The sequence below is a fragment of the Balaenoptera borealis genome (genome assembly GCF_965194805.1).
Source record: "Balaenoptera borealis genome assembly, chromosome: 21".
Taxonomy (NCBI): domain Eukaryota; kingdom Metazoa; phylum Chordata; class Mammalia; order Artiodactyla; family Balaenopteridae; genus Balaenoptera; species Balaenoptera borealis.
In genome coordinates this window covers 5,403,107-5,428,258 of record NC_138880.1, presented here as the reverse complement: position 1 = coordinate 5,428,258, position 25,152 = coordinate 5,403,107, and the positions used below count along the sequence as shown (strand labels likewise).

Below are 25,152 nucleotides of genomic sequence, written 5' to 3'. Positions count from 1 at the left end.
GTATCAGGTGCCATACCAAAATAGGGCATGACTGTTGGTCCTGGTCTGCCGCTGTCCCAGTGCCACCGCACCCACCCCACAATTTCCTCATCCGCCACGTGTGCAGTCACACCTCCTCAACTCTGAGTAGCTCAGCATGGCTGGGAAAGTACATTTGTAAGTAAGAAAACAGAGTTATAAAGCAGTAGTTGTGGGGCCGATGAAAAGGGAAGGACGAGGCCAAAGCAACCAACTGCAGAATCCCCTGTGAGAAGGTAGGAGACATGGGTGCCATCAGACAGGACCCTGGGGCCGGCCAGAAAGCGTCTCCATTGTCTTCTGGAAGTTGCAAAGACAGTGAAAATAAGGGCTGCCTTTCAAAGCGGTAGACCTGGGCTCCAGATGTGTGGGGATTGCGGAGAGCCAGGCCACCTGGGTGCAAATCCCTGCTCGGCCACCTAACTGACTAGGTGGGCCGTCTTAGACACATCCTGAGCCTCCAGGTGCCTCAGGGTCCCCTCTGTAAAATGAGGATGATGGTACCCACTCCACAGGGTTGTGGAGCAGCTGTCAGCTTCTGCGCCCTCGGGGTAGAGATAAGAGTGGTTATCAACCTCATAGGGTTGCTGTGAGGATTCAGTGATGGTGTGTGTTAAAAGTGTTCACAGGATGTGGGATGTATATAGTAAGCATACTACCCGTATTGGTATCACTGTTTTCAGAGTTGTTTAAGGATCCCAAGATAACATATGGGGAGGCGCGTGGTCAATCGCAAAGCGCTATACAAGTATGTTGTTATTCCTTTCCTTCCTGGGTTCGTGCAAAGTTGTGAGGCTCGGGGATGGATGTCTTCCGGACCGAACTGGTTCTTATGGGACCAGGGCTGGTGAAATGGTATTTCAGTAATACATTTTCAGGTATATTCGTCCTTGTGGCATGAAAGGCCTGCATTCACAGTCTCTGCAGAGAAATGTGTTCCCTGGGACTTCCTGAGTGGTTCTGTTCTATCCCCCACCTTATAAGTTGAAATCATTTGGGGGGCTGTTTTCTTTTGTTCCAAGCAGGCCATGCAGTCTGGCCTCATCTCCCATTCCCTTCATCATCTCGCATCCCCTTCATCATCTCCCATCCCCTTCATCGTCTCCCATCCCCTTCATCGTCTCCCATCCCCTTCATCATCTCCCATCCCCTTCATCGTCTCCCATCCCCTTCATCCCGAGGCACAGCCCTGCTCAGAAGCACCTCATCCTTAGTTTCGCTCCCTTTCCCTACCGTCATGTCCCCCTGTGCTGTGAGCATCGCCTTGTACCCTGACCACCAATACCTGAGTTCTGAAACCTCACAGCCTGTGCTGGATCACCTGTCCTGGGCTCTCAGATTCTTCTCCCGTTGCCTCGTGTGGTATGATCAGGTATCGCATAAATCTTCTCACCCTGGTTAGCGCAAGGCTAACCAGCCCTTCTGCTCCTTAGTTTAATCCTTTACATCTCTTTGCACAGTAACAAGGGCTCACAGAGACACCTAATGATAGCCATTCTGGAGAAAGCCCCTGTCTTCTTGGATTTTTGGAAACTGGGGTTTCATCTTCTACTGACAACGTTTGTATGGATTTGAGCCTCCTCAAGGCCATTCCCTACCCTGCACAGTGCCCATGGCTGGCAGAAGACTCAAGAGTTTAGAATCAAGAACTTGGATCTGATCTGATGAACCCGGGGCAGAACTGCCTGCTAGGTGACAATGGCAGATTTCTGCCAGTCCTGCCATAAGCCAAATGCTACGTCCTGTTGGCTTGTTGGGAATTAGAAAGCCCTGGTATTTTGGAGGAAAGTAGGAAGGGAGAGGGACACAGTAGGGCCCCGTTAACGTTAATCATGTTCCTAGACTTGAGAGCGCCGCCCCTCACCTCTAGCTGCTTCCTTGAGGATTACTAAAAAGTGTGGGTCCCCTGTCTGCTCCTAATTCCCCCTGGGGGATGGAGGGGCTCCATTAGAGAAGCAGGATGGGGTTGAATCCCTTCCCCTCCCACGAAAGGGGGTACCAGGTCCAGCCTGCACAGCCTTCCACAGTCCACCTGCCAGCTGCACCGTCCCAGGGGCTGCCAGGACCACAGTGCTCCTCAGCCCCAGATTCAGGCAGCTGTGCAGGAGCCTTTGTTCTCTCCTTGTCTTCTGGAGAGATGGCCAAGTTGTTGACGGCCTTAACCCTCTAAGGGTGTGCAAGTCAAGTCCAACCCTAACCCTAAGCCTAACCACCTAGCTCCTGGTGGTGATCGTCGTGACTTTGACGTGGGCGTGGAAGCACGATGCACCGTTTTCCCACAGTGCACTCCAAGCGCATTGCACCCAGAGCCTGGTCACCACGGAATCCAGATACCAAATGTCCTCCAGTCTCTGTTCCCCATCTCTCAGGAAGCACGGGACACATAAAGCGAGTGTGTGGGTTTGCCGTCTCCCTCAGCATCCCCATTCCAATTCATCACGTGCTCCAAGAGTTGGAATGTCTTTCCAAGTTGCTGAGCAATAAACTGCTTTCTCTTCATCATTCATGGCCAGCCCAATAAAGCTGTCAGTTGGCTCCTTTCTTGACTGCTAACAACATGTAGAGCCCTGGTCCATGGGTCTCGGCCAGAGAAAAGCCAGCTCAGTGGAGATGGAGCCACAGATACAAGGGCCTTTCCAATGAGGGCATAAATGGGGGACCCTGGAAAGACCAAAAGAGAACGGAGAGTAGTGACTTGATTGTCACAGGCGGCCAGTGAGCAGTGATGTCCTGCATCAGCAGGACAGTTACAGAGGACTCTCCAAGGTCGGGGCTGCTACTCCAGGTGGTGACACAGAGGGGCAGGGCCCAGTAAACCAGCAAGCAGTCCATTACCGTTCCATCACCTCCTAAAAGAAAGCGGCGTTTTCCTGCTTTGTAAATGGAGACTTTGACACACATCCGAGAGCACTATTAGCCATGAAAAAAATCACCCAAGAGCCGTCAGCTGGTTTTCGGTTCTTCCAAAAGTTAGTCTGTGCCAGATGCGAACTTCAGTTCAAGGCCTACTGAGTATTTTCTGAGTTTCTGACATTGTTAGGCACTGTGGGAAAACTATGAGAGGCAATTCTGCTCTGAGTTGCTGGCTATTTCTTGGGCTAGACATGGACACTTTTGACAGTTAGGAAACAGTGCACCCAAATTTCCATCAACCAATGAATGGATTAATAAAATGTGGTATATCCACTCAATGGAATATTATTTGGCCATTAAAAGGAATGAAGTACTGAGACATGATACAACATGGAAGACCATGAAAACATGCTAAAAGAAAGAAGGAGGACACAAAAGACTGTATATGGTACAAATCCGTTGATACGAACTATCCAGTATAGGCAAATCTATAGACAAAGCAGATCAGTGGTTGCCTAGACTGGGGGAGGGGGAGGGGACAGTGAGTGACTTCTAATGGGTACAGGGTTTCTTTTGGGGGTGATGCAAATGTTCTACAGTCAGATCGTGGTGATTGCTGCATAATTCGGTGAATATATTAAAAAGCATTGAATGATACACTCTAAATGGGTGAATTTATGTGAATAAATAATAATTTATGGTATGTGAATTATTATCTCAATAAAGTTGTTTGAAAAAGCAACAGTGCAACATGGTATGGAATTGAGTGTGCGTCTGTGTGGCTCAGACGGTTACTGTTGTACAGAAAATGAGGGTAGAGACACTTGTGCCAGCAGAAGGCTTCCTGGGCGTCTTGGGTGGTGCACTTTGAGTAGGTGGGTAGGAGGGCTCTAGAGAGATGCCTGACAGTCTTGAGCAGAAGTAAGGCAGTTCGTGCAGGAAACATTCAGACTTGGAGCAAAAGGTGGGAACGAGAAGGTCGCATGTGGAGGTGGGAACAGACTGTGAGGAGCGTTGAATGCCAAGCACGGGGTTAGAACACATCCTCTACGCAGCATAGGATATTGATCAGGAGAATGAAGGACTAGCTCCCCAGGGCCTGGAACATCAGGGGGAGCTTTACCTCCAGCGGCAGGGACGAGAAACCTGGCTCTTGAGGCTTTAATAGATCACGTACGAGAGTTTTGTTCGCACGTCCTGGTTGGAATGAGCGGGAAGTTTTGGATCCAAGCTAGAATCAGCCAGAGCTTGGTCCCAGCAGGACCCAGTCTCCCTTTGCTGCTTTCTCCTGGGGAAACGCCCGTGTGCTCCTTGCTACCTTTTTGTTTCTGGGACCTGTCAAAATAGGCTGTGATGCCAGAGGCTAAGAATTTGAGTTTACCGGAGTTTACTGTTTGACCAACGGCTGGTACAGATCACGAGCTGCAAAATATTTAATCAGTGAGGTCATTGCAGGGAAATGAGATTTGATCCATAAGAGCGTCTTCTGTTTTCCTTAAGGGTCAAGTCTGAACAGCTTTTTTTCTACCTTCTTTTGGCAAAACCACAAACCATTAAAAATGGAAAGAATAACTTTTTTTTCAAGACTCACAAAAGCTTATATTTAATGAGTTGTGTGGTTTGCTCACTTTTGTGGTGTTCCTCTTGACCGGACTCACAGAAATAAATGAGTGCGGGTCTAGTGGTTTCCAAACCCTTTTAAAGCAGCACTCCCTTTTTGATGACTCCATATTTACCCAATATTTAAGACAGAGCCCTTGGGTCAAAGGGTGCCGGGGCCTGCAGCCTTGGCCTCTGAGCCTTATCCGAGGCCCCTCTGAGCAAAACTACTGTTAGTCCTTGGCTCCCAGGACACTCATTTCTTCATTGGTGACGTTTCTAGAAGAAACCTGTTTGGGACTTCAGAAAGAGTTTTTTAAAATGAGGTGGTGAAGGAGAAGAGGGAGTTTGGAAAGGAAGATGATGAGGAGACAGTGCGTCATTGTTACATTATTCAGCGTGCATTTATTGGCAGCTGTCGTGTGCCAGGGCCCTACTACTGGGTGCTGGGATTTGAAGGTAAATGTGACACGTCCCCACACTCACAACCCAGTCGAGAAAGGGGACTTTCCTTCAGTGTGACAAGTGAGAGAGGAGAGCACCTGACCCAGAGTGGAGTCAGAAAGGGCTTTGAGGGACTTCCCTGGTGGTCCAGTGGTTAAGACTTCTGAGCTTCCAGTGCAGAGGGGTTGCGGGTTCAATCCCTGGTCGGGGAACTAAGATCCCACGTGGCAGCGTGGCCAAAACAAAAAAACAAACAAACAAAAAAGAGAGGAAGGGTTTGAGGCAGTTTCCAGCCGGGCTGAGAACCGGAGGGTGTGTGGACAGAGCCAGGCTGAGATGCAAGGCCCGGCAGGGCGGTAGGGCCAGGTGCCTTTCAGAGCCTCGCGCATCAGGGACCTGCAGGGCAGGGGGCCCCCTGGCGAGCCTCTGATGATGAACCCATGGTGAGAAAGAAAGAAGGTTCCAAAAGGCAGCAGAAACTAGTCAGGTGGTAGATGGGGGCCGCAGCAGGTGTGTTCTTCTGGTGGGCGACGGACAGCGGGCAGAAGATGCCGAGAGCAGGCTTGCACGTCCCGAGAGGAACTAGGAGCTGCGTTTCCCCTTGTTAGTGCAGAGGGGTCCGCCTGGGATGGTGGCCTCTTTCTGTGTCCGGCCTCAGGCCTTCTTATTAGCGTGAGTGCAGTGTCGCTGGTGGAGAGGGATGGGTGTGCGGATCCCCAGACTCCGGGGAGGGAGAGGTGAGGGGGAGTAGATGTGTGTGCCCGTGTGTCGGGGGAGGGCAGGGGAGAGGAAGGTGGGGGGCTGGAGAGGGGGAGCCCTGCAGTGGGATGAGGAGAAAGGAGCTTTGTGTGCACTGGCTTTTGCTGCCAGAGCAAGTGTGGGTTTTGTGGCAGCTGCAGGCCTCCGTTCCTAATATAGTCAAAAGGTCCGAATCCTCTGGCCCAACACCTGTTAGCTAGAGGCTCCCCTGAGCTGACCTTCCCTTGGGCTGTCTCTCCCACATATGCACCCTGTGCATCAAACCCATTGCGGGGCTCAGACCCCTGAGTGCCGAATCACTTGAATCCAGATGCCCCCCGTGACAAATTGCCCCCCACGTGGATGGGGGCTGCTGGGTTTGTGGCAGGGGGGCTTGTTCAACGGTTCCGAGGGAAAGGGGTAAGGCTGCCCCAGCCAGAAGCAAACGGGGTGTTCCCCTGGGAAGCGGCCACTCTTGGCAAAGAGCTGAGTGTGTGGGGAGGGGACACTCTGGACACACAGGGGTCCTGGGAAGGGCCGGCTGCCCCCCTAGGATGGAGAGAAACAAACCTTGAACCGCTTAATGCTGCTGCAGCTGCTTCCTAACTTTGCCTCTTTCTTCCTTTGCCCTCTGGAGGAGTGGGGTGGAGAAGAAGCGATGGGGGTGCCCAGGTAGCCAGCCGCCTCCCAACTGACCCATCTTCCCGTTCCCGCCTCCCCAGCTCCGTAGCCCCTGGGATGCTGCAGCTCAGTGCGGCTGGCATAATGCCCTTTGTCTTTCCCCCCTCCTCCCCGCCCCTCGCTTCCTCTCCCCGGCCCCTGTGGCGGCAGCAGCCCAGCCCTGGGGAGCCCCCGTGGAAGTGGAGTCCCTCCTGGTCCACCCCGGTGACCTGCTGCAGCTCCGCTGTCGGCTGCGGGACGATGTACAGAGCATCAACTGGCTGCGGGACGGGGTGCAGCTGGTGGAAAGCAACCGCACCCGCATCACGGGGGAGGAGGTGGAGGTGCGGGGTTCCGTGCCCGCCGACTCCGGCCTCTACGCCTGTGTGACCAGCAGCCCCTCGGGCAGCGATACCACCTACTTCTCCGTCAACGTCTCAGGTTGGTAGCAAAGCCCGCCCTCCCCCTCCCTCAGACCCCCTGCCCTCCAACCCTGTCTGCTGGTTTTCGGGGGGGGAGGCAGGCCCTCTGCCCGGCTGCGATCTGCCCCTACTCTGCTGCTGCAGAAGCTGCTGCCCACTAACATCGCTCCCTGCCCGCCGCGTGGCTTAGCTCTCAGGGGTGACCCGTGGTGCCGGCCTCAGGCCAGAGAGCCGGGGCTTCCGGGACCTACCTCGGAGGTGATTGCTGACACATCGGGGGCAGTGAGACACTGTGATTTCTCCACCACAGCTTGCCCAGTCCTCCGGGTGCTACGAGGGCCGAGGCAGCTTCCACCCTCTCACTCCCTGGCCATTTGGACTTGGTACTTGGCTTAGTAATTAGCACCCCCGAATACGTGGTGAGGTCCCCGGGTGATGGGGGATGATCCAGGTGCGCCGCCGTATCCACGGCTTGACGGAAAACATCTGTCCTCCGGCTTCCAGAGCTGTTAGGGCAGTCGGGGAACCCTAGGGCTCTGTGACTTTGGGGATCTGCCACTTGTAGGATGCGACTTGTACAAAACCTTAGGATTAAATAAGGTAGAGCTGAAATTGTCTTTCTGCCGTTGGTGCGTCCCCGGGTGCGGGCCTGGCATCTCCTCCCCCGGGCATCATCTAGAACCTGCCCCTAACTGAGGGACTTGCCTCCTTTTTTTCCCTCCAGACCCCCAAAAGCACTAGAAAGGACTGGAAAAAGATCTGGCATGAACCCTGATTGGTGACCACATGCTAAAAGGGGTGGATACTTGTTGGGGACAGGTGTTGGCAGCTGCGGACTGTGTTGTGGGCTCCCTGTCTGCTCTGGTTAAGAAGGGCAGCTCCCAGGCCTCAGCAGACGCGTGCTAGGAAAAGTCCACCTCCACGTCGTTCAGCCCATGGCTTCGGAAATGGCTTCTGGCCGCAGTGCCTAGATCTGGGTTTCCAAAGGAGGACACAGGTTCCCTGGCTGCTAGTTCTGAGACCCAGCGCATCCAGGCCATGCTGAGTTGAGTGAGCCTCTGAATGCAGGGTGGAGTTAAATTAAAGAGAACCCACCTGCCCGCCACGGAACTGCCCAGTGTAAAGGCTTCTTCTGGGCAGAGGAGGGCAGGGCGTTGGGGTCGGTGGAGGAGGGCGACACGCATAGAGCATGCAGTTCTTAAATAAACCGTGTCTGTCCCTCGGAGGGACAGGCACTAAGGGAGGAGTGGGACCGGGGGACAGTATGGGGAGGGGTAGCTGCGGTCATCTATAACCGGACTGGCCTTTGTGTTCCTGGGGTGGCTGTTGATTGGATGGGAAGCTCGCCAGCCCCTGTTCCCTTGGAGGGACGTCAGTAGCCCCTTCTCCTTCCCGTAGATGCTCTCCCCTCCTCGGAGGACGATGATGATGATGATGACTCCTCTTCAGAGGAGAAAGAGACAGATAACACCAAACCAAACCGTATGCGTGAGACACTGTTTCCTACCTTACTGCCCTTTGGGCCCGGGTGTTGGGTTTGAACGGGAAGGGGGAGGCTCGGGTGATTGTCTGGAGAAGGGGAGGAGGGGGCGTGTGGGGTCACAGTGCTTGGCCCTGGGATCCCTCGGGGGTCCAGATCAGTGCAGGCGTCATCCACAGGTGGTGGGCGGGTGGGCGGAGGCCCTCGCTCCTGAGCCTGACCAGGCCCCGCCCGTCTCTCTCGGCTCTCCCCGGGCAGCCGTGGCTCCGTATTGGACGTCGCCAGAAAAGATGGAAAAGAAACTGCACGCGGTGCCAGCTGCCAAGACAGTGAAGTTCAAATGCCCTTCCAGTGGGACCCCTAACCCCACGCTGCGCTGGCTGAAAAATGGCAAAGAATTCAAGCCTGACCACAGGATCGGAGGCTACAAGGTACCTGTGTTTATATGAAAGTTAGAGTCAGGGGAGCAGGAGCCGCTGCTTAGAAAAATCCCTATTTATATGCCTTTAATTATGTTAAATAACGCTTTCTATCTATAAAATTAAAAATTTTTCAAATACAAAAATGTGCGTATAAAGTTAAATCTTTTCAGTCTTTTTTCTGTGTATACGGTTTTGACTTGGATGATCACGTTGTCTGTATAATTTCTTGTCAGTTGTTAACATTATAACATGAGTCTTTTGCCATGTGTTTGAAAGATAATTTTTCATGGCCTTATAATATCCCGGTATTAAAATGTCGCATAATTTAATGAACGATTTTGCAATGCTAGTTATCTTCCAGTTTTTCACTGCTATAAATAATGTTGTGGTGAATATCTTTGTACTTAAGTCTATGTCAGCATTTTAAAATATTCTTCTTTAGGACAGATTGAGGGAAGTTACTAGATCAAAGTGTAAGCATTTTTTAAGCCCTTGATGCATGTTACCCAATTACCTTTTTTTCCCTGATAATTAGGTAATTTTATCCATTCATTCATGTATTCATTTATTACATGAACATTTCTTGAACACATGTCTTTCCAGAAAATGTACTAGGCAATAGAGTTCAAAGTACAACGGGAAGACATAAAATTTTACTGCGATATTTGCTCTAATGCAGGATGATGTAATCAGTTGGGGTGCGATTTTATTTTTTATTTTATTGTGGTAACAGTCACTTTCTTAAAGAGAAAATGAATTTTCCCTCCCATAGCAGAGTATGAGAATGACAAGCTCACTCTACCTTTGCCAACAAATTTGATAGATGACAGTATTGCACTGTTCTCTGTGGGCTCTTTTGCTTAGTAACGAACTTAGAATTTTCATGTGTTCATAAGCGATTTCCATTTCCTGTTGTGGGAATTGTTTATTCATGTCCTTTGCCCGTTTACAATTCCAGGAAGAACATCTTCATCTAATCCCTCCTTTAAAGTCTCTGATCATCCTTATTGTTCCTGTTTCTCTCCCATTTCACTTAGCTGCTCTTTTCTCATTATTCTGGTGTAAGAAAAGCAAAGGAGATCAGAAAAAATATGGAAACTGTTTAAATTAATTCACCCAACACTTGCTTGTATGCAAGGCTCTGTGCTCTGAGTCTCATGAGGCAGTATCCTGCCCATACAGAATTCTGTCTAATAAGGCGGCAGATGTCCGTGGGCACTGCACCTGCGAGGTACAGAGGGACGGAGAGAACAGGTTTGACCGGAGATGGGGCTGGAGGAGTTGGACTTTGAAATGAGATGTCAAGGGCGCACAGGGCTGGACTCTTAGCGGGGAGCTGTCCTGGCCCAAGAACAGGGTGGACGGAGGTGCAGGGTTGGGGAAGTTCCCAGTATATTTGGGAGGGTGCAGAAGGCACATCTGTCCAGATCACGATGGCCTTGGCCTTTGTGGGGAGACTCTCTGAGTCCTCACACCCGTCTGCCTGATGCCTTCTTGCAGAGTACAAATGGGCTGGGGTCACTGTGCAGCCGGGCTGCGTCCTCCGTGCTCTGATTGGAGGGTAATAAGCGCCTCGGGGCACCAGCACCGCCTCTTCCTCCAGACCCGCAGTAGAAGCCTTTGGCATGTTTCCGCTCAGGTCCGTTACGCCACCTGGAGCATCATAATGGACTCTGTGGTGCCTTCTGATAAGGGCAACTACACCTGCGTCGTGGAGAACGAGTACGGCAGCATCAACCACACCTACCAGCTCGATGTCGTGGGTAAGAAGGCGACAGGAGTAGGAGCTTAGAGGAAAGAGCCGGGACGCTGAGAAAACAGCCTGGAGCCAGGTTTACTTAGGGATGGAGTCAGGATGGTGTGGCATTTATTAGCTCTGTCACCTGCCTCTTTCCTTACCTGTAAATAGAGGTGGGAGTATCAGCCATACCACAGACTCATTGTAAAGTGACAGGTGCCGTTGATAGTCTCTCCTGCAGGAGGTGACTGGAGTAGTGGTGGTAAATTTAGCTTAATAGTAGCTATCACTCCCTGGATGCCGGTGGTCTGCTGGGTGCAGTAACCACACCACGGGCAATTCTCCTGGCACCCCTGCAAGAGAGGCGCTGTTGTTCCCACTGTACGGAAAGCAGACTGAGAGGCTCAGAGAGGACAGGCCCCTGGTGAATGCAGACTCCGGGCATTGCCTGAGACACTAGGAAGAATGTCACGCGTCTGGGTGCTGTGACTGCAGCCTCTTCCTTCTAGAGGTTCTGAGTCTCATTCTCTAGCAACCTGAAGGTAAAGAGTTTCACAGCCAGCATTCTGCTTCGGCTTTGAGGCTACGGTCTTGTAAAAAGAAGCTTCCGGTCCAGGAGGTCTGGGGTAGGGTCTGAGGTTCGATGTATCTCACAAGCTGGTGATGCTGGTGCCGCTGGCCTTGGACCACACTTTGAACAGCAAGCGTCTCAGTGACTGTGATTGTAGCTAAGGACGGGTAGGCTGGGCTGAGGTCCGGGAGTGCTTCAGTTTGGTGGCCTTTGGGATGCCCTCTGTCAGCATCTCAGCCAGGAGCAGCCATGGCAGAGCCTGACGAGCCTCTCCCCTCCCTTCCTCCGCAGAGCGGTCCCCTCACCGGCCCATCCTGCAGGCAGGGTTGCCAGCCAACAAGACAGTGGCCCTGGGCAGCAATGTGGAGTTCATGTGTAAGGTGTACAGCGACCCGCAGCCCCATATCCAGTGGCTAAAGCACATCGAGGTGAATGGGAGTAAGATTGGTCCGGACAACCTGCCTTATGTCCAGATCTTGAAGGTAATCCCTGGCCCCAGTCTCCATGGGCTGGGCTCTGAGAAGGAGGCCTGTGTCTCCCGGGGCCCAGGTTGCTGTGGTCAGGCTCGGTGCCCACGATGGGGCCCCATCCCTTCTCTTTGGATACAGGCTTCATCTTAAATGGGGACCCAGCCACATTCCGCAGGACCAGTGGCAGGTCACGGGTGGAAGCGTGAGGGGCACAGAGGGCTGGGGGTGGGCATTGCTGGTTTCTAAAGAGCATCGACAGTGACTGTGCCCAAGCTTTCGGGTCAGCTACTCCAGGAAGGCGTTGGCATTCCTGCTTTTCCATTGCCCATGACCACAGCCTCTCTAGCCAGCATCTCCCAGTCTCTGCCCTGGTTCCCAAGTCACGTTCTTTCTGGCACGTGGGCTGAATGACAGGCACGGCTTAGGTAGGGTTGGAAGAGCAAAGGCCACAGGTCAGTCCTCAGCGGTTTCAGGAGTAATTGGCATTTTCTTCCTTTTTCCTCCCACTCCCAGACTTTGATTGTCCCTGAATGCTCCATTAATCCAGGGAAGCTAATTGCCTAATTCTCCAGTGGATCTTGCAACAGGAAGTCACCAGAAGCTGGGAAAGTGGTTTCCCTCCTGGTCCCAGCATTAGACCTCATCCTCCCTGGCTTGGCCGTCCCAAAGATTTACCGGCCACCCCGCTCTTCACCTCGGGTGCTGAAACTGCCATGTAGGGAGCGGGGCCGTGGCCGTGGCCTTGGCCTCGGCCGCCCTCTCCGTTCACAGTCCCTTCCCTCGTCCTGGAGGAGGGGGTTTAACACAAACAGAACGTTTGCCTGGGGGCAGTGATTTTTTTCTTTAGTTTATTTTTCGGTCAACTGCTCTGGACTTTCAAAGTCCACTTGTTTTGTCCTAACAAGGGAAAGATGGCGGGTCTCACTTCAGCCTCCCTTTGCCTTAGCTTCTGGGCCTGCATGGGAGCAAAATACAGCCACATCTCAGTGCTGGCCCAACTGATGGCGTGTCATTGGTCTGTTCCAGCATTCGGGGATAAATAGCTCGGATGCGGAGGTGCTGACCCTGTTCAATGTGACAGAGGCGCAGAGCGGGGAGTATGTGTGTAAGGTTTCCAATTATATTGGTGAAGCTAGCCAGTCTGCGTGGCTCACAGTCACCAGACCTGTGGCAAAAGGTAACGGGGAGCTGGAGGGACCCCTGCGCTGGGAGTTCGATTGAGGCCCCGAGCTGCTGGGGCAGGTGGGGAGGCCAGCGCCCCAATCCCCCTGTTACCCTGCTGTGTTTCTAGTGCCCGGAGCCATGGAAAAATACCCGGCCTTGGGAGGCTGGTTTGGTTTGGTTCTGTGTTGGTGTCGCCCCCTCTGTGCCTTGTGTGTGTTCCTTGGCTGTGCGTGGGGTGCGTCCCGGCTGGTCATGCAGACGGAGGGTCTGAGTGATGGAGAGAAGAGAGGACCAGCGTCCGCGGGCATGTGTGTGCGTGTGTGGCTGCCGCCCTCTCCATCCCTCCTGTGTGTGCCCTCTGGAAACCAAACAGCCCCCCACGCACCGGGCCCCATTTCTCCATGCGCTCGCCGCCGCATGCCGGGCCGGGCCGGGGCTGCCAGCATCTGGTGACGGGTGTAACCAGCCATTCGTGTCGTCTCAGGTCTGCCGAGTTCCTCCTCAGGGTCCCACTCTCTTCTTCTAACAGGTCTCGCGCTGCCTGGTGGTTTTTGTTCGTTCCTTGTTGCAAAGGAGACACTGGGGAGCATTTCTTCCTCTGGTTTTTTTTGTTGTTGTTTTTTTTCCCTTTTCCTCTTCCTCCCTCCCTCCCTCTGCGCCTCTGAGAGGTCTCGGGTCCCGGGCTTGTCCATGTTGCTTCCGTTGTCTCTTCTAGACGGCCGGAGTTAATACCACCGACAAAGAGATGGAGGTGCTGCACTTAAGGAATGTCTCCTTTGAGGACGCGGGGGAGTATACATGCTTGGCGGGTAACTCTATCGGACTCTCCCATCACTCTGCATGGTTGACCGTTCTGGAAGGTATACACTGTACTTCTCCTCTCGATGTCCTGCCCTCGCCATGGGCACGGGGGGAGCATGCATCGCGGGGCTGGGGGAGACACAGAGCCGGGCTCCGAGGGCCAGCAGGTGGCTCCAGCGATTTGTCCGGCTCTGCAGGTCGAATCCTCTCGGTTGCTAAAGAGCATCGACAGTGACTGTGCCCAGCACAGGTGCTTTCCTCGTGATGCAGGAACGCGGAGGTGTCCCACCTGTGTGCCTGTCTCTGGCTCTCCCCTGGGCCAGTGTGATGCATGCGTGGGATCTGGATTTAACCTGCAGCTGGGCTCTCCTCCAGGGCAGGCTCCTTCCCTCCTTGGGTCCGGCGGCCTTCCTTAACTTGTCTGATCCTTTATCGCCAGCACCCCCCCAAAGGTCTCAGAAAGGCCCGCTCCTCCTGTAACTGAACGTAGGCACCTGGAACGAGGGGCTTGCTCTTGGCAAGGATCACGCTCTCCTTCCTCCCACGGTGCCACCTGAGAGTGAGCGAGGTTCCACCCAGACCCAGACAGTGGACTGCAGCCGCATGGAGCGAGTCCTTTCCCAGGCAGCGCCGGGGGCCTGAGGGTGCCCATTTATCCTCCTTGGCTCCCGACGTCTCCCCTCTCCAGAGGGGAGGCGTGTGCACTGGTCCGGGAAGGCAGGAGCCTGCCGCCTGCTCGGGGTGGTGGGCTGGCGCCTCTGCAGGGCTGCACGTGGGCTGTGCGCTGTGCTGCTCGGGTTCCTGCAGACTCTGTCCTCTTCTCTTCTCTCGCCCTCTCTCCTCCTCTGATAACACCCCCGCTGGAGGGAGAGAAGCATTCTGTTTTTCTCCTCGTCACTGTCTTCGTCCCGTGTGTGCTCCCAGTTGGTTGTCTCTGTTTCTCGACGCTGGGGAACGAGAAAAACAGAACCGCTTCTCCTTGTTATCAGCACTGCCATCCCCTCGTCAGGCCTCGGGAGGTCCCCTTTGGGCTCATTTGGGGTCACGCCTGGGGCCTCCCGGGGGAGGTCCTCGGGGTGCTGGCCCCTGTGGCTGGCGGGGGTCTTTAAAAGGGGAGGAGTGGGAGGAGAGCCGTGGGGGGAGAGGGACCCTCCCCTCGTGGGGAATGTGTGTTCTGTGGAGCGGTGCTGGTTGGAACCCTCCCAGCCTCCGCGTGGGAGGGAAAGGGGGCTTAAACTGCACGGGCTTCTGTGGGGATGGGAAGGGCGAGATTCTAAATGGAGAAGAGAATAAAACAACCCCCCTCCATGTCCTTCTTCAGCTTTAGGAGTTAGACCTGTGAGTAGAAGTCTTAAGAGAAGTTTACATTTTCCATCTTTAGCAGTCCAGACATATTCGGAAATTAAGTTAGTTTTGCCTGTGGTTTGGCGAGGTGTGGATATTTACACGTCTGACCTGACACAGATGACGTAGGTGAAGCTGAGAAACGAAGTCAGGATACACACTGGTTTTCTTCTTTCCTCCCCTCCCCTTCCTTGTCCTCATGCTATGAGTGCCACCAGATGCCAGGCGCTGTGGCCTGCAGACATGGATGAGGTGCCATCTGGGCCCTCAGGATACTTGTGAGCTGTCAGTGATGACAGATCGATGGACAGTTCAGCTGTCCCCTGTGATAGGGGGACACAGTGCTCAGGTACTGCGGAGAAGGGCCGAGTTTTCATGGGGACACTGAGGAAGGCATCTAGCACAAGTGAGTTCTCAGCCATCTCTTGCAGGGCACCAGGTACCCTTCCAGCCCAGCCGTCCTGCTGAGCAAGGAGGGCTCCTGAGTTCATGAGGATGGGCTTCGCGTAGCAAGATATAGTCCATCCCTCTTGGGATACGAGTCAGGATCAGGAAGCCTCAGAGATCACAGAACGTCTGACGTGTGCTCAGTGCCAGAACCCCAATCCTAGCTGGGACCTGGCTTGGTTCTTCTCTGCCCTGGAGATTCCCAGAGGAAAGGAGATGGGTGTTGAGTTTCTTATGGAGCTGGGACCCTAGTGGACGGGCCCTGCCCCGAGCCCGCTAACACCCTGTTCGCACTGACCCAGCCCTGGAAGAGAGACCGGCGGTGATGACCTCGCCCCTGTACCTGGAGATCATCATCTATTGCACGGGGGCCTTCCTCATCTCCTGCATGGTGGGGTCTGTCATCATCTATAAGATGAAGAGCGGCACCAAGAAGAGTGACTTCCACAGCCAGATGGCCGTGCACAAGCTGGCCAAGAGCATCCCTCTGCGCAGACAGGTAACAGAAAGTAGATGGGGGGTTTGCACGCTCTGCCTCCTCCTGTGCGTCATCCCTGTGCCTCGGGGCCTTCCCCGGGACCCTCTAATGCCTTGTCCTCACCATGGTGCCCAGCCGACTGCTTCGGACTTTGGTTTCTGGCTTCTGGGCCAGGGCAGGGGAATGTCCTGTCCTAAGTGCTCTGCGTCAGGCTCCAAGCTGTTCTGGTCCATGAGCCCATCTTACCCCAGCCACGGTGACCTGCTCACCCGGCATGTGGATTGGAAGACGGTTCTAGCTGGGCTGAGTGCACAGCTGGTACTGCGAGTTTGAACTGCCCCCCAGGGCCCATTAGAGGTGCAAAGGTGGGGAGTCCCCTGGCGGTCCAGTGGTTAGGACTCCACGCTTTCACTGCCAAGGGCTCAGGTTCGATCCTGGGTCGGGGAACCAAGATCCCACAAGCCACGAGGCGCGGCCAAAAAAATTAAAAAGTGAGGAGAATAGAGGTGCAAAGGTACAGAGTGGGGGAGAGGACCTGAGTTGGGTCCCAAGATGCCCTCCCTCTCCTGTGCACCCCTCATCCCAGAAATGGAATGGAGGGTGAAGGTGTGTGAAAGGAGGCCACCTTCGCTAAGAGCCGGGCTAATTCTGGAAGGAGCTTTGGGAGTCAGGAATCCCTAATCCGGGGCAGGGTTTTCACAAAGAATGGGGACAAGAATAGAGTTGCTACTGCAATGGTAAGATACACAATGTCAGTCTGGAACGCTCATGTGAAAGGTGAGTAAACCGAAGCCCAGAAAGGCTAGTGGGGAAAATAAGTCAGTTTTAGAACCTAGGTCTTCTGACCCCCGGTGGCCTTTCTGCCACTCTGTGCTGGGGAAGGAGCATCAGATGACCGGTACCTACCTCTGCCGTTGGCGAAAAGCCCTAACTGGGGATGAGAGGAATCCCCGTCCCCGCTGGAAGGGTGACCCCACGCTTCCCCGTAGGTGTCGGCCGACTCCAGCGCATCCATGAACTCTGGGGTCCTGCTGGTTCGGCCCTCGCGTCTCTCCTCCAGCGGGACCCCCATGCTGGCTGGGGTCTCTGAATACGAGCTTCCCGAAGACCCTCGCTGGGAGCTGCCTCGGGACAGGTAACCCTCTCCACTTTCTGGGGAACCCCCGCTTGTTATTCTAACGCTGGCAGGTGTGTGTGCTCCGACCTTCGAGGGAGCGACGGTGCACCAGGTGCATCAGAAATGATGATTTCTACGTTCTGCTCTCGGTTGGGGGAACTACGTGGAGGCGGGGAGGAATGGGGTGTCCCGTCAGGTTTGAACTTTACCACCCCCAGCTTATACCACCACCCTTTGTTTCCCCAAAAGACTGGTTTTAGGCAAACCCCTGGGAGAGGGCTGCTTTGGGCAGGTGGTGTTGGCGGAGGCCATTGGGCTGGACAAGGACAAACCCAACCGGGTGACCAAAGTGGCTGTGAAGATGCTGAAGTGTAAGTGATGCTTGTGTCCCCGCAAAAACGATCCCTTCCCTTTCCAAGCAAACTGTGGGCCTCGGGCCATTGCCCACACCTGCTACATGGCCTGCTTAGGGATGTCCGGGAGTGGGGGGCATTCTGCACCCCAAGATCACTATGATCTCACCTTGTTCCTTGGCATCCACCTGGGTTGTCATCAGGTGTTTATTCTAGATCCCGTTGCCAGCTGATTTTCCTGACGTAGCCTCTGCCCTACTCATTGCCACTTATGGCAACACCGGCTCTCGTAAGAGGGATGGGAGGATAAATTTGGATGTGAAAAAGGGAGGAGAGAAGCAAGTCCCAGAGAAAAGGGACCCCTGGGTGCTCACTTCATCCCTCTCCCTTAGTTTTTCTCCTGTCGGCCTCCCTTCCAAAGCAAACGAGTCTCACTTCCCTTCTCTGGCTTGTCCATAAAGCGGATGCAACAGAGAAAGACCTGTCGGACCTGATCTCCGAAATGGAGATGATGAAGATGATCGGGAAGCACAAGAATATCATCAACCTGCTGGGGGCCTGCACGCAGGACGGTAGGCGCCGAGCCCGCAGGCTTCCCACCCGTGTCGGGAAGGGGCTCGGGCGGGAACCCCGGGCTTCCTGCTGCCTGTCTGTCAGGGAGCAGATAAGTAGCTGGGGTGTCAGCGACCCGGCATCTCTCAGCCACGCTTCGGGAGGTCGGCTGGGAGGAGAGTTTGGTTTAGCAGTAGTTGGAATGTGTTTCTCAGGGTCTGGGCTGGTGCCCGTTGGGGTTCATACAGGTACCAGGATTCACACACAGTGTGTGGGCGGGAACAGGTGAGTTACTGGGGTCTGGGTTAGGGCTCTTGCCCCCAGCTTTGCTTGGGAACTTCCTGGAGTGTGCAGGGAAGAATGATTTGGCTGGGTTTCGCTGGGGAGTTGGACTGAATTTGCGGGGTTCCCTGAAAGGGGAGGTTAGGCTCACAGTTCCCTCAGTGCCGTTGGGGGCGGAGTTCCTGGGGTGAAACTAGGCCCGTGTGCCTGCTGGCGGCCCTGACGGCCTCTCGGCCCTCGTGTCCCCAGGCCCCCTGTATGTCATCGTGGAGTACGCCTCCAAGGGCAACCTCCGAGAGTACCTGCAGGCCCGGAGGCCGCCGGGGCTGGAGTACTGCTACAACCCCAGCCGTCATCCCGAGGAGCAGCTGTCCTCCAAGGACCTGGTATCCTGCGCCTATCAGGTGGCCCGAGGCATGGAGTATCTCGCCTCCAAGAAGGTGTGGCTCCTGAAGGCTCCCCTGGCTGGAGCGGGGGACGTGCGGGCCGCTCTCGGGGGACATCAGAGTCAGGAGAGCCAGTGCGGCCTTGTGGCCTTGGGGTCAGGGTGGATTAGGGTCCAGTCCCCGCACTAGCACTCTCTGTGCAGCCTCAGGCAGCCGCCTCCTTACGTTTCCTCAAATGTGAAGTCAGGATGATACTGCCTGCGTTGTAGAACGGCTACGGGGGTGGGGGAAATGAGGTCCTGCGAGAGACTTAAGTACAGCTTTCGGTGCTCAGTAAATGCTGCTTTGTTTGAGCCCAGCCTGGTGTGGATGTGCTTCGCCCAGGGAGATGGGGCGTGAGAGCTCGTACACACTGGACAGAAGCGAAAGGTTCCGCTTGCTGGGTGCAAATCCAAAGCTAAGAGCTGGGAGGGGCAGGAAAAGGGGTCGATATGGAGGGTTTGCCGGAGTGATCGAGGGGCCCGGAGCTGGGGGTGTTTGGACGGCTGGCTCTGACGTGCAGGCGAGGACCATCGTAGCAGGCAACTGGACCGTGCGGGGAGGTCGAGTGGTGAGGTGTGGGCGAAGGCCTGCGAGGGGAGCTGGCCCACGGGCGGCTGCAGACCCTCCTCTGCGCCCCGCCCTCCTCGCTCCCGTCCCTCTTCCCTTCCTGGCTCCGCAGTGCATACACCGAGACCTGGCCGCCAGGAACGTGCTGGTGACGGAGGACAACGTGATGAAGATCGCGGACTTTGGCCTCGCTCGTGACATCCACCACATCGACTACTATAAGAAGACGACCAACGTAAGTGCTGGTGCCGCCCTCGGTGCCCGTCCTCTGCCCGGGGCTCCGCTCCGCTGTGGTGGGGTGAGCCAAGTCCAGTCCTGCATGTGCCCCCGCCTGCCCCGGGCCACCGCCAGTGTCCCCGTGCTGCTTGCAGGGCCGACTGCCTGTCAAGTGGATGGCACCCGAGGCCTTGTTTGACCGGATCTACACCCACCAGAGCGACGTGTGAGTCTGGAATAAGCAGTTGCCAGGGATGCCAGGAGAGAGTTTCCTGGGCGGTAGGGTCTGGCATTCCATCTCTGAGAGAACAAAACATTGTATGTGCCCCTTCACTCCGTTCCCGGCGGCCATGGTCCCCTGGGGTCCCCTGGGGTTAAGGACTTGTGTTGGGGGCCGGGGGCGGGTTCAGGGTGTGTGCCTGCCGTGCTGGGGAGGGACAGCGGCAAGGACTGCAGGGTGGCCTAGCTCTGTGCCTGGAACGCTCCTCCACAGGTGGTCTTTTGGGGTGCTTCTGTGGGAAATCTTCACTCTGGGCGGCTCCCCGTACCCTGGCGTCCCCGTGGAGGAGCTTTTCAAGCTGCTGAAGGAGGGTCATCGTATGGACAAGCCCAGTAACTGCACCAATGAGCTGTAAGCGGGAGAAGATGCCTGGGGTCCAGGCCTGGGCCTTGGGGGAGGGATGGGCTGGGCAGGTAGAGGGGAGACGGGGTGCTTGGCCAGACGCCACAGCCCCCCCCCCCGGTCACTCCGACCATGGTCCCTCTGCCCTGAGCCTTGTTATCAGTTCTGGTCCTCCCTCCCCCGCCCTCACCGGCCTGCCTCAGGTACATGATGATGCGAGACTGCTGGCACGCGGTACCCTCTCAAAGACCTACCTTCAAGCAGCTGGTGGAAGACCTGGACCGCATCGTGGCCTTGACCTCCAACCAGGTGAGGCTGCCCTTCCCAGACCTTCAGGCCCCGCCGGCCGGGTTCTCTCTGAATTCCTCCTGCCACTGCCGCAGCGGGGAGAGTGCGGGTCCAGCGTCCTTCTGTCCCCTCCCACAGGAGTACCTGGACCTATCAATGCCCCTGGACCAGTACTCCCCCAGCTTCCCCGACACCCGCAGCTCTACCTGCTCCTCTGGGGAGGATTCCGTCTTCTCTCACGAGCCCTTGCCCGAGGAGCCCTGTCTGCCCCGACACCCGGCCCAGCTGGCCAATGGCGGACTCAAACGGCGCTGACTAGCACCCCGCACCCCTCCCCGGACTCCATCCTCAGCTACGGCCCCGGCCCCACTCCCGCTGGACTCACCGCCTCCTTCCTGCCCTTCCTGCTGGCAGGAGCCAGCTGTCTCCCTGAGGCCGTCGCCCCCGAGCTCCCCTCTCCTCCTCCTCCTCCTCCTCCTCCTCCCAGCCTGCCGCTGAGACAGAGGAGCAGGGAGGCGGGAACTTGCTGATGGCCACTTGGTTCCGTCCCACATGTTGGACCGAGACCCCTCCCAGCCTCCTGGCCCTGCCTGGAGGGTCAGGCAGTGGGGGGACGAGCACGCGAGGCAGAGCCGGCCGAGCTTCTCTGTGTTGGTTTTGTCTGCTCCACGCAGCCTGTGTTCCCGCGGCAGGTGCCTGGTCCTCGGGCTACAGCAGGAGTGAGGGGGGGTGGTCAGCACTCGGGCCTCCGTGGAAGGCGACCTCTGCTCCAGATGGATGGTGCCAGTGGCTTATTAATTCCGATACTAATTTGCTTTGCTGACCAAATACCTGGTACCAGAGGATGGGGACGCCAAGGCTGGGAGCAGTGTCGTGGCCCTGGGGCCCAGCCCCAAAGCAGGGGCTTTGTACATAGCTATGAAGAAAACACAAAGTGTATAAATCTGAGTATATATTTACATGTCTTTTTAAAAGGGTCGTTACCAGAGATTTACCCATTGGGTAAGATGCTCCTGGTGGCTGGGGGGCATCAGTTGCTCTATGTTAAAAACAAAGAAAAAAGAAAAAAAAAAGGAAAATGTTTTTAAAAAGGTCATATATTTTTTGCTACTTTTGCTGTTTTATTTTTTTAAATTATGTTCTAAACCTATTTTCAGTTTAGGTCCCTCAATAAAAATTGCTGCTGCTTCATTTTTATACGGGCTGTGTGACACGGGAGAGAACGTCAGCTGCAGAGGAGCAAGGCTGACGGGCTCTGGGGCTGTCTGTGGTCCCCACTCCCAGCCGGCTCTTCCCCTCAGGTCCTGCACTGAGGCCTCCGGACAAGCCTCCTAGCTCTGCGATGCTTTCGGAAAGGCACGGAAGGAAGACGGCTGCGTGATGGGCAGGGAGCAGAGAAGCTGGGCCTGGGGCCAGGCCCTGCGGCCCTCTCCACCACGGACCGTTTCCTCGGGGGAGAGGGTGAGGCCAGGTGGGGGTCTGAGGGTCAGACAGGGAGCTGGGGGCCGACCTCAGAAGAGCCAGCAAGTAGGCTAAGCGTGATTCGACGAGGGCCTGCAGGCACTGAGACCCAGATGCGGGCTGCCCCTCTGTGTGGGTGTGGCTTTGCCCGTGCTTCTGTGTGAGGGAGGACTCGGTCCCCTGAGACGAGCTTTACCTTCAGGCCCCTTGCTTCATGTTTCTTGTCTCCCAGGCTATTCTGTGTCCGTGATTCCCCCTCCCCCCTGCCCACTCCACGCTTCCTGAATTCGTGTGATCAGACTGCGTGTGTTGGGACGATCGCACACCTTGGCTTCCTGTGGTTCTTCCTATACAAACTCCACCCCAGCCCCCAGGAAAGGGAGAACGTTGTCTGAATGTTTGTGCTCTGGCTGCTTGGACGTGTTCTTCCTCCACCACCTGCTGGTTAGTACTGCCCTCACCAAGTAGGTCCTGGCTCCTTGGCACCTCCGTGCTCAGCCTGCTGGTACTCGGCTTCTACCCCCAGATCTTGCTCTTTGCTGGAGTCCTTCTGAGTGCAAAAGGAAGTCCAGCACGCTTTCATTCCTGTCGGGAGAATGGGCTTGCTCCTGAAGTTTCCTTTCTGAGCTACTTCTTGGCAGCTGCAGTGCTGGCCACTGTTGTAAAGTCCTCTCTTCTCCTGGGTCTCCTCTGTGAATGAATATGCAACTGTCAACATATCGTGATTTGTGTTTATGTTTAAAGAAGGCATATGTTGGCAGAGCCAGGAAATGAATTTTAGCACTTAAAAAACCATTTGCCTGACACCTTCTAGTGGGACCTTTCCTTGTAAACCAGTGATGATTTCTGCCCACGGCTGTGTGGATGGATGAACGATCTTTTACAAAGGGCTTTCTGTACCTTCGGGAGAGGTGCTGGGAGATAGAAGGCACTGTTGTTGTAACAGTGATGTCCTCGCTGTTACGACTGAAATCCCCCGTGGATTTCCCGAGAGACTGAGCTGACTATCAAATAAAAGATAGTGAAATTGACCTGAGAGAAAATGAAATGGCCATTTTACTTAGATGACCAGATTGGGTCTCCCGAGGAAAGGAATCCAGCTTATCTAATGAAGATGTCGTGCTGTCAAGGACTGAGTGTCTGGTTTCCTGAGGGTTAAAAGATTAGGGCCTGGGATCACCACAGCATCGATCGATACTGCCTTCCCGCCCTTTCTAATTGCCACAGGCTGGGGCGCATCCGTCCCAGGCACCGCTAATGTACCGTATTGATCTCAGGTAAGTAAGATCGAACCTCAGCTGGAAAGAATCTGTCTCGCTGACAATGGAGTCGCTGTGTTGATCAGCCGCCAGTGGGGGGAGCCAGCAAGCCAGAATCAAAGATTAAGTAACGTGCCAATCGGCTTTCACATTCCGTTAGTCTGACTTTACCTACAGCTGTACACTGGTGGTGACCGGGAAATCTTTAGTCTAGGTTTTAATGTTATAGAGCATTTATTCGATGTCACCAGTGTGACCTGTGATGATCGAAATACAGGATTAGACATGGCACAGTGCAGGTCCACACATGTCAGATGCCACCAACACCTTTCTTTTGGAGCAGAATTCTCAGTGTGTGAGACAAGGGCCAAGTCTGACATCACCACTGGGGTTGGGCTTTAGAAAATGCCTAAAGTTATACTCAGATTATTAGCAGCCGGTACAGCCGCGGTATCTGCATCTGTGGGGAAGAGTAGGCTTCCATTCCCTCAGCTGCTGAGAGCCAGATCGGCAGGAACCCTGGTGTTCAGAAACACTCCGTTGGGGCAAGCTCTCTCTAGGTTGGCACTTAACAGTATTTACGGCCATTTACACGGTACTGCCTCCCAGATGTTTGTGTTGGTGCATGGAACTGATACAGTTGCTGCACGCACCAATTAGAGGTTTAAGTGTCTCTCGTTCCTCCAGGAGGCCTAGGGTCTGTTAATTATGGTGTCTTGAGCTGATCGTGTACATCTCTTCCCAACTCTGCGTTGTTCGGTAACCTCCTGTTGGTAGCTTGAAAATCAGCCTTGTGCGAGTACTTACATCACCGGAATCTGCGAAGGCTACAAATCAGGGCTCCCCCTGCAACCACGGCCCCTGCCAGAGCTGGGTGTTAATCATTTACCAGAACACCGCTAGCTCAGTTTCAGCAGGGGGCTGCATCTAACGATCATGGGACCCGCCAGCCAAGTGCTCTCAGTGATGAAACAAAGCAACAACCTTGACCTCTCTGAGGACTATCAGAAGAAGGGGAGGAGAGGTGTATCAAGTGTCTTAGATGCCGACTTATGAAGCAAAAATGGGTGAAGTCCAACTGAGGTCCAAAGTGACCAGGGGCCCCTTGAGCTAACCAGTCCCACTCTGCTCATGGGGAAAGCCAGGAAGGGGTGTAGAGCAGCCCAACAGCACCCATGAGGCATCCAGCTGAAACAGGGTTGAGCAAGTGCACTAGCTCATCCCTTTCTCACGTGTAACACTTGAAATGTGAACTAACTAAACAACCGCCACTTGAAAAATGGGAAAACTTATTGTGAATCACCTTGCGAGGCCAATGCTGAGATCCCTGGAAGGCCGCACGGTCGGCATTCGTCATAGTTGAGCGTGCCTCGGCAGGACATGGTGAGGCGGAGAGAAGGTTTAGGGAGCGTTCTAAAGTGCATTCCCTTGCTGCGAAATGCTGATGACATTCCTCATTTAGATGATCCCAGGTGGGGAGATTTGAGTTTTCCTTGGTTCCATTGACTCCCATCTAACTGCTTTCAATTTCACAGCAAGTAAAGGAATCCAATTTCATCACCCACAGCTGAAATACCTCTCCCCTTCTAAGCACTCCCCAAGGGAAGAAGGCTGGTGGTCAGCTGCAGGGCGATCTATTTATTATGTTAAGTTCTTTCAGTATGGACAACACTGAAGACACCCAACGTAAATATCTGAACATAATACTTGTTACTGGGTAGCGTAGGGATTATATCAGACTCTTAACAACCCCTGTGACTAACAGATAGTCTTGTTTGTGAAAGACAAACAGACCAGAAAAACACACACCCAGCACAAACAAATGGTTAAGTCTTAAACCCTTAATTATGTTTCCTAGCAAATGGAGGCTAATGGAAGCCATATGTGCTGGAAGAGTGGCAGCCTCCCAGATCCCTGCAGCCTCTGCAGGCCCGAGAGGGGCTGTCTCAGAACAGCCAAGAAGCAGCCAAGTCTTTCTGATTGCCAGTCTGTTGAACTCCCCATTTGCTTCTCCAAGAAGCCTTTTCTTCTTTATATCCAGGAAGACCTAAATGGGGAGTTATATCCATTCTGTCTCAGAAGGTACTTTGTTTCCAGGGCTCTGTTCCTACTGATGGGTCAGTCTGAAAAAGTTGGTCAGGCACTCTCAACCATCACTGGCTTCGGAGGTTCCCAAGTTCTTACCCGGGTTACCAAGCCAGAGGAGACAAGAGGTATCTAAGGCACCAAGCTGATTCCATTATGCAAAAAATTTCCTCCCTTAAAGGACAGGAAGCTGTTCGAAAACAACATGGCGGGTGGGCCTTACACAAGGTCCAGTGGGATGACCTAATGCTACAGGGGAAATGGACTCTGCAA

General features: G+C 54.5%; 1 protein-coding gene across 4 annotated transcripts in view; it reads left to right on the top strand.

The window, feature by feature from the left end:
- FGFR1 (fibroblast growth factor receptor 1) overlaps positions 1-21,225 on the top strand; it is a 48,454-nt gene extending 27,229 nt beyond the window's left edge. The window contains exons 3-18 of one of the 4 annotated variants that reach the window (XM_082374647.1): positions 6,487-6,753; positions 8,133-8,222; positions 8,473-8,645; positions 10,276-10,399; positions 11,237-11,427; positions 13,295-13,439; positions 15,474-15,670; positions 16,639-16,784; positions 17,016-17,137; positions 17,581-17,691; positions 18,203-18,393; positions 19,061-19,183; positions 19,320-19,390; positions 19,658-19,795; positions 19,990-20,095; positions 20,213-21,225. In XM_082374647.1, the coding sequence (XP_082230773.1) occupies positions 6,487-6,753; positions 8,133-8,222; positions 8,473-8,645; positions 10,276-10,399; positions 11,237-11,427; positions 13,295-13,439; positions 15,474-15,670; positions 16,639-16,784; positions 17,016-17,137; positions 17,581-17,691; positions 18,203-18,393; positions 19,061-19,183; positions 19,320-19,390; positions 19,658-19,795; positions 19,990-20,095; positions 20,213-20,389 (2,372 nt within the window). In that variant the 3' untranslated portion in view covers positions 20,390-21,225. Of the gene's footprint in view, positions 1-6,483; positions 6,754-8,132; positions 8,223-8,472; positions 8,646-10,275; positions 10,400-11,236; positions 11,428-13,294; positions 13,440-15,473; positions 15,671-16,638; positions 16,785-17,015; positions 17,138-17,580; positions 17,692-18,202; positions 18,394-19,060; positions 19,184-19,319; positions 19,391-19,657; positions 19,796-19,989; positions 20,096-20,212 lie in introns of all 4 variants that reach the window. The other 3 variants (XM_082374646.1, XM_082374648.1, XM_082374649.1) reach the window with 3 other exon arrangements.
- The last annotated feature ends 3,927 nt before the right edge of the window (positions 21,226-25,152 follow it).